Source organism: Eublepharis macularius, chromosome 1 (assembly GCF_028583425.1).
Source record: "Eublepharis macularius isolate TG4126 chromosome 1, MPM_Emac_v1.0, whole genome shotgun sequence".
NCBI lineage: Eukaryota > Metazoa > Chordata > Lepidosauria > Squamata > Eublepharidae > Eublepharis > Eublepharis macularius.
This window is the reverse complement of record NC_072790.1, coordinates 19,190,859-19,204,283: the sequence shown is the minus strand read 5'-3', so window position 1 is coordinate 19,204,283 and position 13,425 is coordinate 19,190,859. Positions and strand designations below refer to the sequence as shown.

General features: G+C 41.8%; 1 protein-coding gene and 1 non-coding gene across 3 annotated transcripts in view; one reads left to right on the top strand and one right to left on the bottom strand.

The window, feature by feature from the left end:
- Window positions 1–13,425, bottom strand: part of WDPCP (WD repeat containing planar cell polarity effector) — a 215,052-nt gene that overhangs the window by 4,891 nt on the left and 196,736 nt on the right. For both annotated transcript variants that reach the window (XM_055001704.1, XM_055001713.1), the window contains exons 16-17: window positions 3,376–3,458; window positions 1,209–1,237 (exon numbers count right to left, since the gene is read on the bottom strand). In XM_055001704.1, coding sequence (XP_054857679.1) covers window positions 1,209–1,237; window positions 3,376–3,458 — 112 coding nt within the window. The remainder of the gene's footprint in view (window positions 1–1,208; window positions 1,238–3,375; window positions 3,459–13,425) is intronic.
- LOC129345902 (U6 spliceosomal RNA) lies at window positions 473–575 on the top strand. The gene has a single exon (XR_008598641.1). It is a non-coding gene; the product is annotated as a U6 spliceosomal RNA (small nuclear RNA).

Below are 13,425 nucleotides of genomic sequence, written 5' to 3'. Positions count from 1 at the left end.
GAAAACGTCGTGATGCGACATCCCCCCATGGGTCAGCAATGACTCGGTGTTTGCACAGGGGACTTCCTTTACCTTTTTAAATCTTGGTGATGTGTTCATATTGGGGATTTTCAGTTGTAGAACATTCCCAGTATATACATTCTTAATCAGGGCCAATAGCCACTTAGGATTAGAGGTGGAGTTTAACTTTTCCCATAACTGTGTGTGTGGTACTCAGTCAAATGCTGATTGGAGATCTACGAAGGCTGCATATATAGATTCTCTGTTGCTTTTAATATATTTACTAACAAGGGTCGATAGACTTTCACAGTGTTGTATACAACTGCAGCCTTTTCGAAAGCCAAACCGCTCTTATCGAATTATATTATGTTCCTCCATCCAGTCTTTTAACTTAATCGCTAAGAAGGCTGCATATATTTTGTTCAATACAGGAAGTAAACTGACTGGCCTGTAATTGGAGGGATCCAATCTTGTCCCCTTCTTTTAGATAGGCAGCACATACACTAAAATTGGAACGATACAGAGAAGATTTGCATGGCCCCTGCACAAGGATGACACACCTGTTCATTCTTTATATGCGTGCTGCAGAAAACCCTTCTTAATGCTGGTGCATTTGTGACACACACAATTGTTGTGTAAAGCATGTGGAGCCACTCTCAATGCTAAATTTCGCAGAAGAGCCCAGAACTGATCCCTTGGCAAAAGCACTGGGCCCTTAGAGTATGGTAAAAGCGTTTCTTCTTCCAATTCCTCCCCTGTATCCTTACTCCATAAGTAATAGTAAGATGGATAAAATTTAAACTGGTAGAAAAACACAAACCACTTTTATAAGCTGTGTGGTGTTGTAGTGGTAGGCTTCATTTAAGTCAGTTTCTAGTTGGCAACTGGTAGAAGGCAAGCAGAAAGAGGCCATTCTAATTCCAGATATATGGGGGAGAGAAGGATACACTCAGCACATGCTCAGAGGCACTCCACTTTTTATACTGAATATTCTAGTTTCCAATATATCCAACAGCTTAGATATCACTAGGAAATCTTTTGATTAATTATGTCAGTTTCCCCCCATGAGCATCCTGCTTGCAGCAGACTTCATTTAATTTCAAACACAGAAATGTCCTCTTAATTTGATATTCTAGGCATGCAGAGTTCTTGCATGTCAGTTTCTGTATCTTATAGGAATATCGAGAGAAAAATAGAAAGATCTTTACCTGTCCAGCATAAGCTTCCTCAGAAGTTTCTAAAAACAAGATTTTAAGTGTTAGTTCAGTAAACACATTAGGAAAACAAACAAGAAGAAAATAATGATTCTATTAATTCTTCAATTTCTTCATAAAAAGTGCATGTTCAGGAATCTTCATGTAATTATTACATTTGGTTTTTTTTAAGTACACACACCAGGGAACTTGGGATTTATTTATATTTTATCAGGATTCATTTAATGGGAAAAAGGCCTTCAACTATATCAATGGTGGTGGAGAGTGCCGTCAAGTCCTAGCTGACTTATAATGACCCCCGGTGGGGTTTTCATGGCAAAATACTATCAGAGGTGGTTTGCCTTTGCCTGCCTCTGCAAGCCTGGTCTTTGATGGAGGTCTCCCATCCAATTACTAACCAAGGCTGACCCTGCTTAGCTTCTGAGATCTGACGAGATCAGGCTCACCTGAGCTATCCAGGTCAGGGCAACTATATCAATACCAGTATGGTTGTCCCATAGGGGCAAACTGCAGCCATGTGGGAATTAACTTGCAAGTTCCATAGGGCACAGTCTTATCTCCCATGTTATTCAACCTCTCTATATAGCCTTTAGGAGAACTCATTTTCAGCTATGGAGTGGGATGTCATCAATATGTGGATGACGCCCAACTCTACCTCACTATCCAAATCACCATAGGATTCAGTAGAAATCTTGGGTTGTTGTGAGCAAATGGCTGAAAAACAACAAATTGAAATTGAACCCAGACAAGACAGAAGTGATGCTCATTGGGAAGGCAGAGTTCTTGAAGGGCATCATGCTCTCCACTTTTGATGGAGTTCGTCTGACCTCTGAAGATTCAGTTAAGAGCGTCAGATGACACCAAGAACTCCTATCCTGCTGAAACTGGCGCTTAGATCGGCACCTAACTGAATGCCTTGCCCCAAGTACCAAGCCAGGCATGTTCCTTCCCCCTACTTCCCATTCAATGAGTACTTCCGCATTATGGAGGAGGAGCCCAGCAGGCTGGGGAATCTCTCCCATTTCCCTAGGCTCAGCTATCTTGGCAGCTCTCTTGGTCTTCTTCCACCTTCTTCTGCCTGGGAGGAAGCAGAGGCAAGCAAGCATCACAGTGTCTCACCACATGCTGTTTGTGTATTGCTGCCTGCTACTGAATGTGTGCGCCAGTTTGACCACAGTTCTCCAAGCCTGAAATTGGGACACTTGTAACAAAAATGGAGCCTACTTCAGGGGTCTGAAAAAGTGGTGACCCTAAGCATATGAACTGTTCCTTGCAGCCTGGGTCCCTTGTGCTGGTGAAAGGGTTCCCAATTGATACAGAAAAATTAGAGCTGGCAGCAGAGCTAGCAAACACAATAGAGTAATTATTCCTCCTCTATTTTTCAGCATAAACCATGGTTGTTTTCACAGTGTTTACCAGCCACGGAACATTGTGCCAAGCTCCCGGAATGACAGCATCTTTCTAGTGCAATTTCGTGCGAGAACGGTAGCTCTCAAGCGAAATTGTGCCAGGAAGATGCTGTCGTTCCAGGAGCTTGGTGTGATGTTCTGTGGCTGGTAAGCAGTGTGAAAACATCCCATGTATCTGCATTTGGCAAACACCTGCCTCAGCTCTATGCATTGTGGTAGTTGGACTAGCTTTTATTATCACAGGCCTCCTCTGGTCCAGTGTCCCTCTCCTGAGGTTCCTCTGTTGCTGTGCCTTTAATTCCTCCTCTTGATTTATCTCCTCTCCTTCAGCAATGGCTCTCTTTACTGTTTTAGCTACTTCAGTTTCATTCCTGTCTTCTACTTATTCTACACACTACTGTATCTAAACCCCTTATCATACACTGGTGGATCCTCAAAGCTACTCCCTTAATATATATATATATTTAAAAAACTGTCAGCTTGTCTTCAATCCCAGTAATCTCTTTTTAGAATGGTGACATGTCCACATAGGATTTACAGAATGCATGTTGATTTTCTTTACAACGGCGCCCTTACTGCACCAGGATTTGAGTCCTGTGGCACCTCAGAGACCAAAAAGATTTTCAGGACATAAGCTTTCAGGAGTCAAAGCTCCCTTCTTCAGATACTCCATGGGAGCTTTGACTCTCAAACTCAACACTTTCCAGACATGGCAGTTTACCAAATTTTAAGAATCCTTCCGTAACTCTTACCTGCTGGACACCAAGACTTGGGTTTGTGTAGTTGTGTTGTGTAATTGTTCATTAGGAATTCACTTTCTTTGCTGTCCATCTCGCTACAAAAAAGGGACAGACTATTACATCAAGAACAGTCACACATTATAAGGGATAAAATATTATTTATTGTTTTATTCACTGATATGAGCTTCCTCAAAGCCAAAGATTCCCCACTTCAACAGCAGCATGCTCACAAAATGAAAACTGTGCATGTTTTCAGGGTCAAACCAGGTAAGATTTTAGAAAATATGTGATTGGCTTTTACCAGCATTTTAAAATGACAATGGCAACTGCATAGCCCCCCACTTCAGATTATGGCTGTGGTATCGAGACAGAAGAGGGTTATAACATTTACCCCCACCCCCATATTTTTACTTATTGAAACCAAGCACCTTTCAGGATATTAGCCCAGAATTGGCGATAGGTGGGGTGGGGTGGGGGAGGGCTAGGCAACACTCACAGCCTCTCTCCATCCATCCATCCATCCATCCATCCATCCATCCATCCATCCATCCATCCATCCATCCATCCATCCATCCATCCATCCATCCATCCATCCATCCATCCATCCATCCATCCATCCATCCATCCATCCATCCATCCATCCATCCATCCATCCATCCATCCATCCATCCATCCATCCATCCATCCATCCATCCATCCATCCATCCATCCATCCATCCATCCATCCATCCATCCATCCATCCATCTATCTATCTATCTATCTATCTATCTATCTATCTATCTATCTATCTATCTATCTATCTATCTATCTATCTATCTATCTATCTATCTATCTATCTATCTATCTATCTATCTATCTATCTATCCAGGCTTGTTACAGTTTTATGAAGTTGTCCCATCAGTGAGAGGCATGGTCACCATGATGTTGCTAACAGCCCAGATGAAGGGCCATTTCCTCAAGACACCTTCAGACCAGCGCTTCTGTGGCTGCCCTTTGGCCATAGTGGACTCTTTTGTCCCTGACTTTCTTCTACTGTCCAAAGCATGCAATAGCCAGAGAAAGATTTCTTAAAAAGGGGCTACTAAAGTACTTGACCATCCTTGACTCTTTAAGATTAAGATTGCTTCTGAGTAGCCTTTGCAAAAGCTGCATTGCGGACTTTTGTTTTACTGTTATTTTTAATTCTTAAATTTTGTTTATAGCGTATAGCCTACATACACTATGTTAAGCTTGAATAAACTGATCTGAAACCGGTCACCAAAATCAAGAGTTTTAAAAATAAAATTACAGGATAAAAAAGAAACCAGATGGCTATTGAATTATTTAAAAGGTTTACAGCCCATCTTTCTTCGGATAAGTCCAAAACAACTGACAACACAGTCGAGCAAGACAGGTAGCCATGTTAGACTATCTGTAGCAGTTGAAAAGATCAAGAGTCCAATAGCACTAACAACATCTGTGGTATGAGCTTTCATGAGCCACAGCTCATTTCTTCAGATACCAATAGTTACAACACAGATAATTATCTGAAAGCAATAAAAATGTTACAGGAAGCAGTCTGAGTCCAACCAGTCATGATCGAAGCACCTAAAACCATACACTTGCCAATGCTTGTCTGAGTGAACGTGGCTTGTGTGGCTTTCTGAAGTGGCATTGGCAGACCTCATCAGGAAAACCAGTAATGGATGCCATAAAAGTGAAAGCCTTGCTCTGACACCACGTTATCCTAATCTCTTCCAAGATGGGAATGTTGAGGACAATCTCCCACAGAAGACCTCAACATGCCAAGGTTCCTGTAAGGAGGGGTGGTATACATGCATAGCGTGAAAAACCTGAAAGACAACCCAATCCTCTTCCCAAAGTGGCATGGAAGATATGTTTGGTACAACCTTGCATGGCAGAAAATATTGCCAACGCTGAACATGTTCTGAGTGATTGGTGACGAGAGTGGCCAAAAGCACTCGTAAATAAAAAAGATATTTGTGCACTTTTATTTCCATTTCCTAGGCTAAGGGGTTGTGAACGTGAATTCTAGATACATTATACTGAGAGCAAAGGAAAAGAAAGTCAGACCGTTTGGTGAGGATTGTGGATATTATTCATAGAAATGTTTTTATAGAAGGCTTTGTCTGATCTTTTTGGAGACTGGATGTTGCCCTCGTGTCAGGAGGACTATAAGAGCTAAGGGAGTAATCTAAGCAGGTCTGTTTGGAAGTACACCTCATTTTATTCAGTAGGAAAGTGATATTTGAACTGCAGCCTAAGGGTGCGGTCCTCCTGAGAAGAAGTCAATGGGCTTAGAAAGGTGTAGCTGCTTAAGAGTTGTATCTTATGGTTTCATGGATGGACTGAGTAACTGGAAGCTATTTTTGCAGTTCCCACCCTTCTCGATGTACTTCCCATCCCATTTTATTCCCAAATTTGGCAAGCTTTTGGGGAGGCTTAGGGGACTGAAGAGGAGAGGGCAACATTGCAAAATTGCTTGCCTAGAATTCAAACGTTTCTACTTTTTGACTCTTGTAAGGATTTTAGAGTAAGCTTTGCCAACAAACATTTTATTTAAAATATCAAGCAAATTAAAATTTATTTAGAAGAGTTTTAATGAGGCCTAGTCTGTGGGTCTTTTGATATTCTTGCTGCTTTTGGTCTCTGAGTTGGGGGTGGAGTGGCTATTGGTGTTTATTTTATGTATTGTCGAAGGCTTTCACGGCCGGAGAACGATGGTTGTTGTGAGTTTTCCGGGCTGTATTGCCATGGTCTTGGCATTGTAGTTCCTGACGTTTCGCCAGCAGCTGTGGCTGGCATCTTCAGAGGTGTAGCACCAAAAGACAGAGATCTCTCAGTGTCACAGTGTGGAAAAGATGTAGGTCATTTGTATCTACTCAGGAGGGGTGGGGTTGAGCTGAGTCATCCTGTAAGGGTTTCCCAGGGTGTGGAATGCTAATGGCGGGAGGCTTCACTGTATCCTGAGGAGGTTCTTTTGCATATGGATTGGTACTTGATGTGCTAATCTTCTCTGCAGGGCTATTGTCGGGGATAGAATGTTTTGTTAGCCTGGTGTTTTTCAGAACTCAGAGACCAAAAGCAGCAAGAATATCAAAAGACCCACAGACTAGGCCTCATTAAAACTCTTCTAAATAAATTTTAATTTGCTTGATATTTTAAATAAAATGTTTGTTGGCAAAGCTTACTCTAAAATCCTTACAAGAGTCAAAAAGTAGAAACGTTTGAATTCTAGGCAAGCAATTTTGCAATGTTGCTCTCTCCTCTTCAGTCCCCTAAGCCTCCCCAAAAGCTTGCCTGAGCACAGGGAAGCCACTGAAATTCACAAGCATAAGCAAAACTTCAACAGGAAAGAAGAAACCTTAAGAATGAACAAGCATGGTTTCCAGTTCTGAAAAACACCAGGCTAACAAAACATTCTATCCCCGACAATAGCCCTGCAGAGAAGATTAGCACATCAAACACCAATCCATATGCAAAAGAACCTCCTCAGGATACAGTGAAGCCTCCCGCCATTAGCATTCCACACCCTGGGAAACCCTTACAGGATGACTCAGCTCAACCCCACCCCTCCTGAGTAGATACAAATGACCTACATCTTTTCCACACTTTGACACTGAGAGATCTCTGTCTTTTGGTGCTACACCTCTGAAGATGCCAGCCACAGCTGCTGGCGAAACGTCAGGAACTACAATGCCAAGACCACGGCAATACAGCCCGGAAAACCCACAACAACCATCGGTGTTTATTTTGTTTCTAAGTCACCAAGAGACGATATTGATCAAAGAAAGGTGGTCTTGAAATTCTGGATAAATAAACAAATGCCTTTGTTTCATCTCGGGCTAGTAAAATGTGAGCCTGGAAATGTGAAGGCTTTATTCTACACTAACTTTCTAGCTGTTAAGTTGTATTAGCTTTTGATAACACAAATAATGAATTCTAAATGTAAAAGTTCTCTTTTGGCCTACAAGAATATAAATAATTTTAGACCCAAAAAAGGGAGGGGGAGGACTTTCCTTGTGTTTGAGTCTTTTTTTAGTGTATAGACAATGACGGATCTGTTTTATTATACAGCTGGTTGTTATTCTGTTGTCATGATCTCTTCAATGGCCAAAAGAAATATACTGAACTAAACTGAATGAGGGTTATGCAAGCAGCTGTGAATCTATAGTACTCACGCAGTTCTTCAGCTTTCCCCAAGCCATGCTAAAGCTACCATAATGCACTCACCTCATCCCACTAAGCTTTATTGGCTCAGGCAAAGAAACTAAGGAACTTCATTGGAGACCAGATTAGGTGCGTTTCAAAATGGAGAGATTCTTTTGCTCTCTTTCTCCCATTATCTTTCCCATAGTCTCTTGATCAGCTTTCCTACACATAGCTGCGGATTCCATGGTGACCTGTAAATTGCTTTTTTGGCTGCCAAATTGCTGTAACTCTTCTATTTTTATGTTTTTAAGAGAGCTTAAAACTGTCCATCCTCTTTGGACATTTCTGTAAAATTGGCTGCTGCTTGGGGAGGATTTCGTATATATCCAAAAGGCTTAGAAGAAGAAGATGTTGCTTCTAGTTTTTATTAAAGTCAACAAACATGAAAAGCTCAGAAGGGGATAAAAGCAACTTAGCCACTTTTATCTAATACATATAAAGCTACCTAAGAGCTCTATGCAACAGAAGTACTCCAAGTACAACATTTCTTCCTGTCTAAGATGCAGAAATTGGCCTGCTGCCTGCTCTAAGAATCGTAAATTCATTGTGCAGGTAGATGCGAGCGACACTGCCATGGGGGGGGGGGGTGCTACTGCAGCAGGACGAGACTAACAAATTATACCCCTGTGCCTATCTTTCAAAAAAATTCATGGAGGTGGAACGAAATTGGAGTGTGTGGGAAAAGGAAGCTTTTGCGGTTAAATTAGCCCTCACAACGTGGAGACAGTGGTTGGAGGGGGCCCGCCATCCGTTTGAGGTCTGGACGGATCATAAAAACTTAGAAGCTCTCCGCACCCCCCGCCGTCTCAATGCTAAACAGCTTCAGTGGGCAGAGTTTTTCTCCAAATTCAACTTCACCCTGAATTATTTGCCTGGGAAGTCTAATTTCCTAGCAGATGCTCTATCAAGCATGCCCCAACATGACAGCAAGAGGGAGGAGATCATTGACACTGTCTTCTCACCCACCCAATTGGGAGGAGCTGTGATGACACGTAGCCAGTCCTCCAAGGAGCGAGCCAAAGAGAAACCTGATCCCAGTGACTGGAAGGAAAAAGTGAAAAGCGAGGTGGAAAAAGAGGGGGAGGAAGCACCCACCGCAGAGCTCAAACAGACGGAGGGGGGTGAATGGCGCAAAGGCTCTAAGCTTTACATACCCTTAAGCCTAAGGAAAGAAGTGCTCCAGCAATGCCATGATGCCAAGTTAGCTGGACATTTCGGCTACCTCAAGACCCTCCACTTAGTGCAATGGCAATTTTGGTGGCCAACTCTAAGAAAGGATGTCTCACAATACGTATCCTCATGCCCTGTGTGTATAATGGCCAAATCTAGGCGAGGGAAGCCTCCGGGACTATTGCAACTGCTAGAAACTCCCTCCAGACCCTGGAAGGTGATCTCAATGGACTTTATAACTGATCTGCCGCCCTCGAAGGGCTGCACTTGTATTTTAGTAGTGGTGGATTTATTCTCCAAACAAGCTCACTTTATTCCGTGTGCCACCATTCCTACTGCAAAAAGCTAGCCAGCTTGTTCATGAAGCACATAGTCAGACTTCATTCTTTTCCCTCCAAGGTAATTTCCGATCGAGGCATGAAATTCATTGCCAACTTCTGGCGGGAGCTACTACAAGTAGTGGGCATTGAACAAGGGTTAAGCTCCGCCCATCATCCACAAACCGACGGGCAGTTGGAAAGGACAAATCAGGTGTTAGAACAATTTCTCAGATGTTACATTAACTACCAACAAGATAACTGGGTGGACTTTATCCATTATGCTGAATATGCATACAATAACTCGGTTCACAGTTCTACCGGAGAATCCCCTTTCAAAATAGTACAAGGCTATGAAGGAGAAGCTATACCTTTTGAAACCACTCCAACTACCCAACAACCAGGGGATTTAGGAGGTAGTCTTCCCTAACAGCGCAATGGGAAATCATTCAAGAAACCTTAAAAAAGGCCAAAAAGGATTACAAGAAATATGCAGATCGCCACCTTGTGGAGCAGTGGAAACTACAACCTGGAGACAGAGTCTGTGTTTCCACCAAATATTTCAGAAGTGAGCAACCCTGCAAAAAACTAGGACTGAAGTACATGGGTCCTTTTCCTGTAAAAAGTGATTAATGAAGTAACTGTAGAGTTGGAATTACCAAAGAACCTATGACAGATGCACTCTACCTTTCACTTCAGTCTACTAAAGAAAGCACCCTCCCCAGATGAATGGCATCCAGAAAAACCGGTGCCCCACCCCACCATCGTGGATGGACAAATACACTACAAGGTGGAGGAGATATTGGACTCCAAACAAAAACATAACAAGATCTATTATCTTATCAGATAGAAAAATTTTGATGAAAGTTTTAGAGAGTGGGTAGAATCATCTCATGTACAGGCCCCAAACTCATAGCCAAATTTCACAAAAAAATACCCAGACATGGTGGGGGCTGGGGGGTGAAGGGGACTTTTGGAGGGGCAGAAATATCAGGTCTGTGACCCACACGACTGCCATATTGCTTTCTCACTACTGTTCTGCTGTAATTTTCCAGTATTGTTTTGTGTGCAGGTTCACAGGAACAGATGTGGTTCCCAGGACAGCCTTATCTGAGGAGACTCGCAGAGACCTTGGAGCAATAACTTTCACATTCCCCAGTCTGTCTATACTAACCGGGCATACGGGGGGGGGGGATGGAAAGGAGGGTTTGATATACTGTTGCAAGAGACTAACACGTCATTCTCAACAAAGACTTTGTGTTCAGCCAGAAGCTTTCCTAGCCTTTGGATACCTATGGATACTTGTACTATGAATATATTCTCTCAATAAATAACCTTTGACTCAAGAGTCCTTGGATTTCTTGCTGCGAGGGGTGGGAGATGAAATCCAAGTAACTTGAACTGACACTTTTCTCAGTGCTAAGTTTAATATGAATTAAAAGACGGTGAGACAAGTAAATAAGGTCAGTCTGGCCAGCCCAGGTTGGATTAATGTAGAAATAACTGTTAGCAGGGCTTTTTTTCAGCAGGAACATGGTAGAACGGAGTTCCGGAACCTCTTGAAAACGGGCACATGGCTGGTGGCCCCGCCCCCTGATCTCCAGACAGAGGGGAGTTTAGATTGCCCTCCCCGTCACTGAGCAGCACGGAGGACAATCTCAACTCCCCTCTGTCTGGAGATCAGGGGGCAGGGCCACCAGCCATGTGACCATTTTCTCCGAGGGCAACCCACTGAGTTCCACCACCTCTTTTCCCAGAAAAAAAGCCCTGACTGTTAGACTTTTCTGTCAGGGTGACAGTTAGTTTTGGCACAAGGCGCTTAGAACACTACACTACAAAATGTTTTAGTGAAAGCGCTTGCCAAATGCCATGTTCCCCTCCCATTATAAAAAGAATGCCGAAAACTTCCCACACATACTTTGTGACAAAGGTTGCTTGTTCAAAGGGAGAAACAAAAGGTCACTGAAAATAAACAACTGTTTGCATTAAATACACATACATAGTGGTGCACAAATTGTGCCCCGAAGATCAGAGTAAATATTCTAACTGGTGTCTAGCGGTGAGTTACCTATGGCATTAAGATTATCCTGTAAGTACACTTTAGAGTTGTTTAAGTTTTCTCAGGCTGTAGTTCAGGTTTGTAGTTTGTGTTCTTAAAGTGTGTGCAATTGAGCATACAGTTGCAATTTCAACAGAGAGGATTTTCCTGCATTTGTATTGGAACCATGAATCCAAAAAGCACAGTACAAAGTTGAATGGGACCATATGGATCAGGCAGATACACAGTGGAAGAACTCTGCCCCCCCCATTTATTCTTGGAATCACTGGCTGCAAGTGGGTCACTTATAGGAGTGACATCCAGCTACAAGAACCACAACTGTGATCCTTCGATGATGGTTCTTGACTTTTAGATGCATTTTCTGTTCTGTACCTTCAATAAGTGCCAGCACCTTTCTTTGATAATGTTACTTCTATGAGCTTGATCATGAAAAGTAGGATTTTTTTTAATGTTTATGAAAATTAATCCAACATTAACACCACCAGCAACTAAAAGGTGTTACCTGCTATTCAGGTAAACCAGTTTGTTCAACCTTCTGCTCACCAAAGCCTGTTTGATTAGAATATTTTGACATGTATTATGTTATTTTTATGGTACACCCTCTCTGACACACCTTTGATATTATTTGCCCTTTGGCATTGTTCCCTGACTAAAACATCTTTGGGGTGGGGGGTGGGGGAGAATGATAACTAACAGTTGGAGAAACAATGGGCTGTTCATTCTCTCCTGTAGTTGACATTCTATTAATATAGTGATATAAAGGATGCAAAAATACTTTTATGTTCACTTGCGGACCTTCCTTTAACATGCAGAATGCTTCCACATTAAGTAATCCAAATGAACTGTTCGGGAGACTCCACACTACAAAACTCACAATTTTATGATTCATGATAGAATTAATGATGCTGAAGGGAAGGCATTCGGCGGAGCCGATGTAAACATAGTGGGGATTTGACACTAATGAAAAGGGGGCTGAACTAAAACAAAAGGCTGTCCAGTTATATTTTATTTCTATGTGACTGCATTATCCACTCTTCCTTCAAGGAACTCAGGTGCCTTGTTCTCTACGCTCCCATTTTGCTCTTACTGTGACCCCGTGAGGTAGGTTAGGCTGAGAGGAAATGGCTGGCCCAAGGGGAGCTTTGTGTCTGACTGGGAGTCCGACCTGAGGGGAAAAGGCCTTCTTATTCTAGCTGGCAACAAAATAAATGACACAACATAGTCATAAATAATATGAACATTGTCATGTCAGATTCTAATGGGTTCTAAAAGTTTGTGAATTCTAGAAGGCAGATGCAAAGTCCACATGGAAACTGATGAAGCAAAATGAAAATTGTGATTCAAATGACATTGCAAAAGGGGCAAAATGAACCGCTACATACACTAATATATTAATGGCAGAAGTTTAGGTGGAAAAGCAAACAAATGTGTAGGATTTGAGATTGCAAAGAAGATGGCAAATTATAACGAAGCTTTGCCCTGCAAGAAACAAAACTGTTCTTGAATAGAAGTGAACAGAAAGACCTACTCAACATGCCATATGTAACAGCAAGGTACAGCGTAACGAGTTGGTTCCAATCAGATTTTCTTTTCCTATCCGGAGGAAAATATTTGTACATTGCCCAGGTTTACTTTTTCCATCTCTCTGCATTAATATATTTTCCTTGCGTATCCTATAGACGATCCCCTTTTTATTTTATTTTTTTTTAAATTTTATTAATTACAAAGAAAAAAAAGGGGGGGGGGAACAACAACCTCTAAATACAGACATAAAAAAACGGGATTACAATTAAAAAAAACAACCTAGGATATATAATGTTAAATCAAATTATTGATGGAGGGCTTAATATTCAATACATTTTCAAGTTATCTTACAAGAAATAGTTAAGAGAAGAAATCATTAATGGCACAGGGTTTTTAAAGTATTTCTTTGTATGTGTGTAATGTACCATCAAGTTGCCTCCGACCTATGGCGACCCTATGACTGAAAGACCTCTAAAACGTCCTATCATTAACAGACTTGCTCAGATCCTGCAAACTGGAGGATGTGGCTTCTTTTATTTTATTTTTTTTAGAAATTTTTTATTGGTGAGTATACTTTTCAAATTCAATACATACATTCCCTCAATATCTAATTAACCCTATCCCCCACCCTTTTCCTCCCCCCTCTCTATCGACTTCCAACAGCTTTCCAACCCTTATCCCCTCTTATTACTTGATAATTCCCTTAGTCTAAGCACATTCTAATTTTTTCCCCAGGTATTCTATCATATATATCAAATATCCTATCAATATAGCATGCT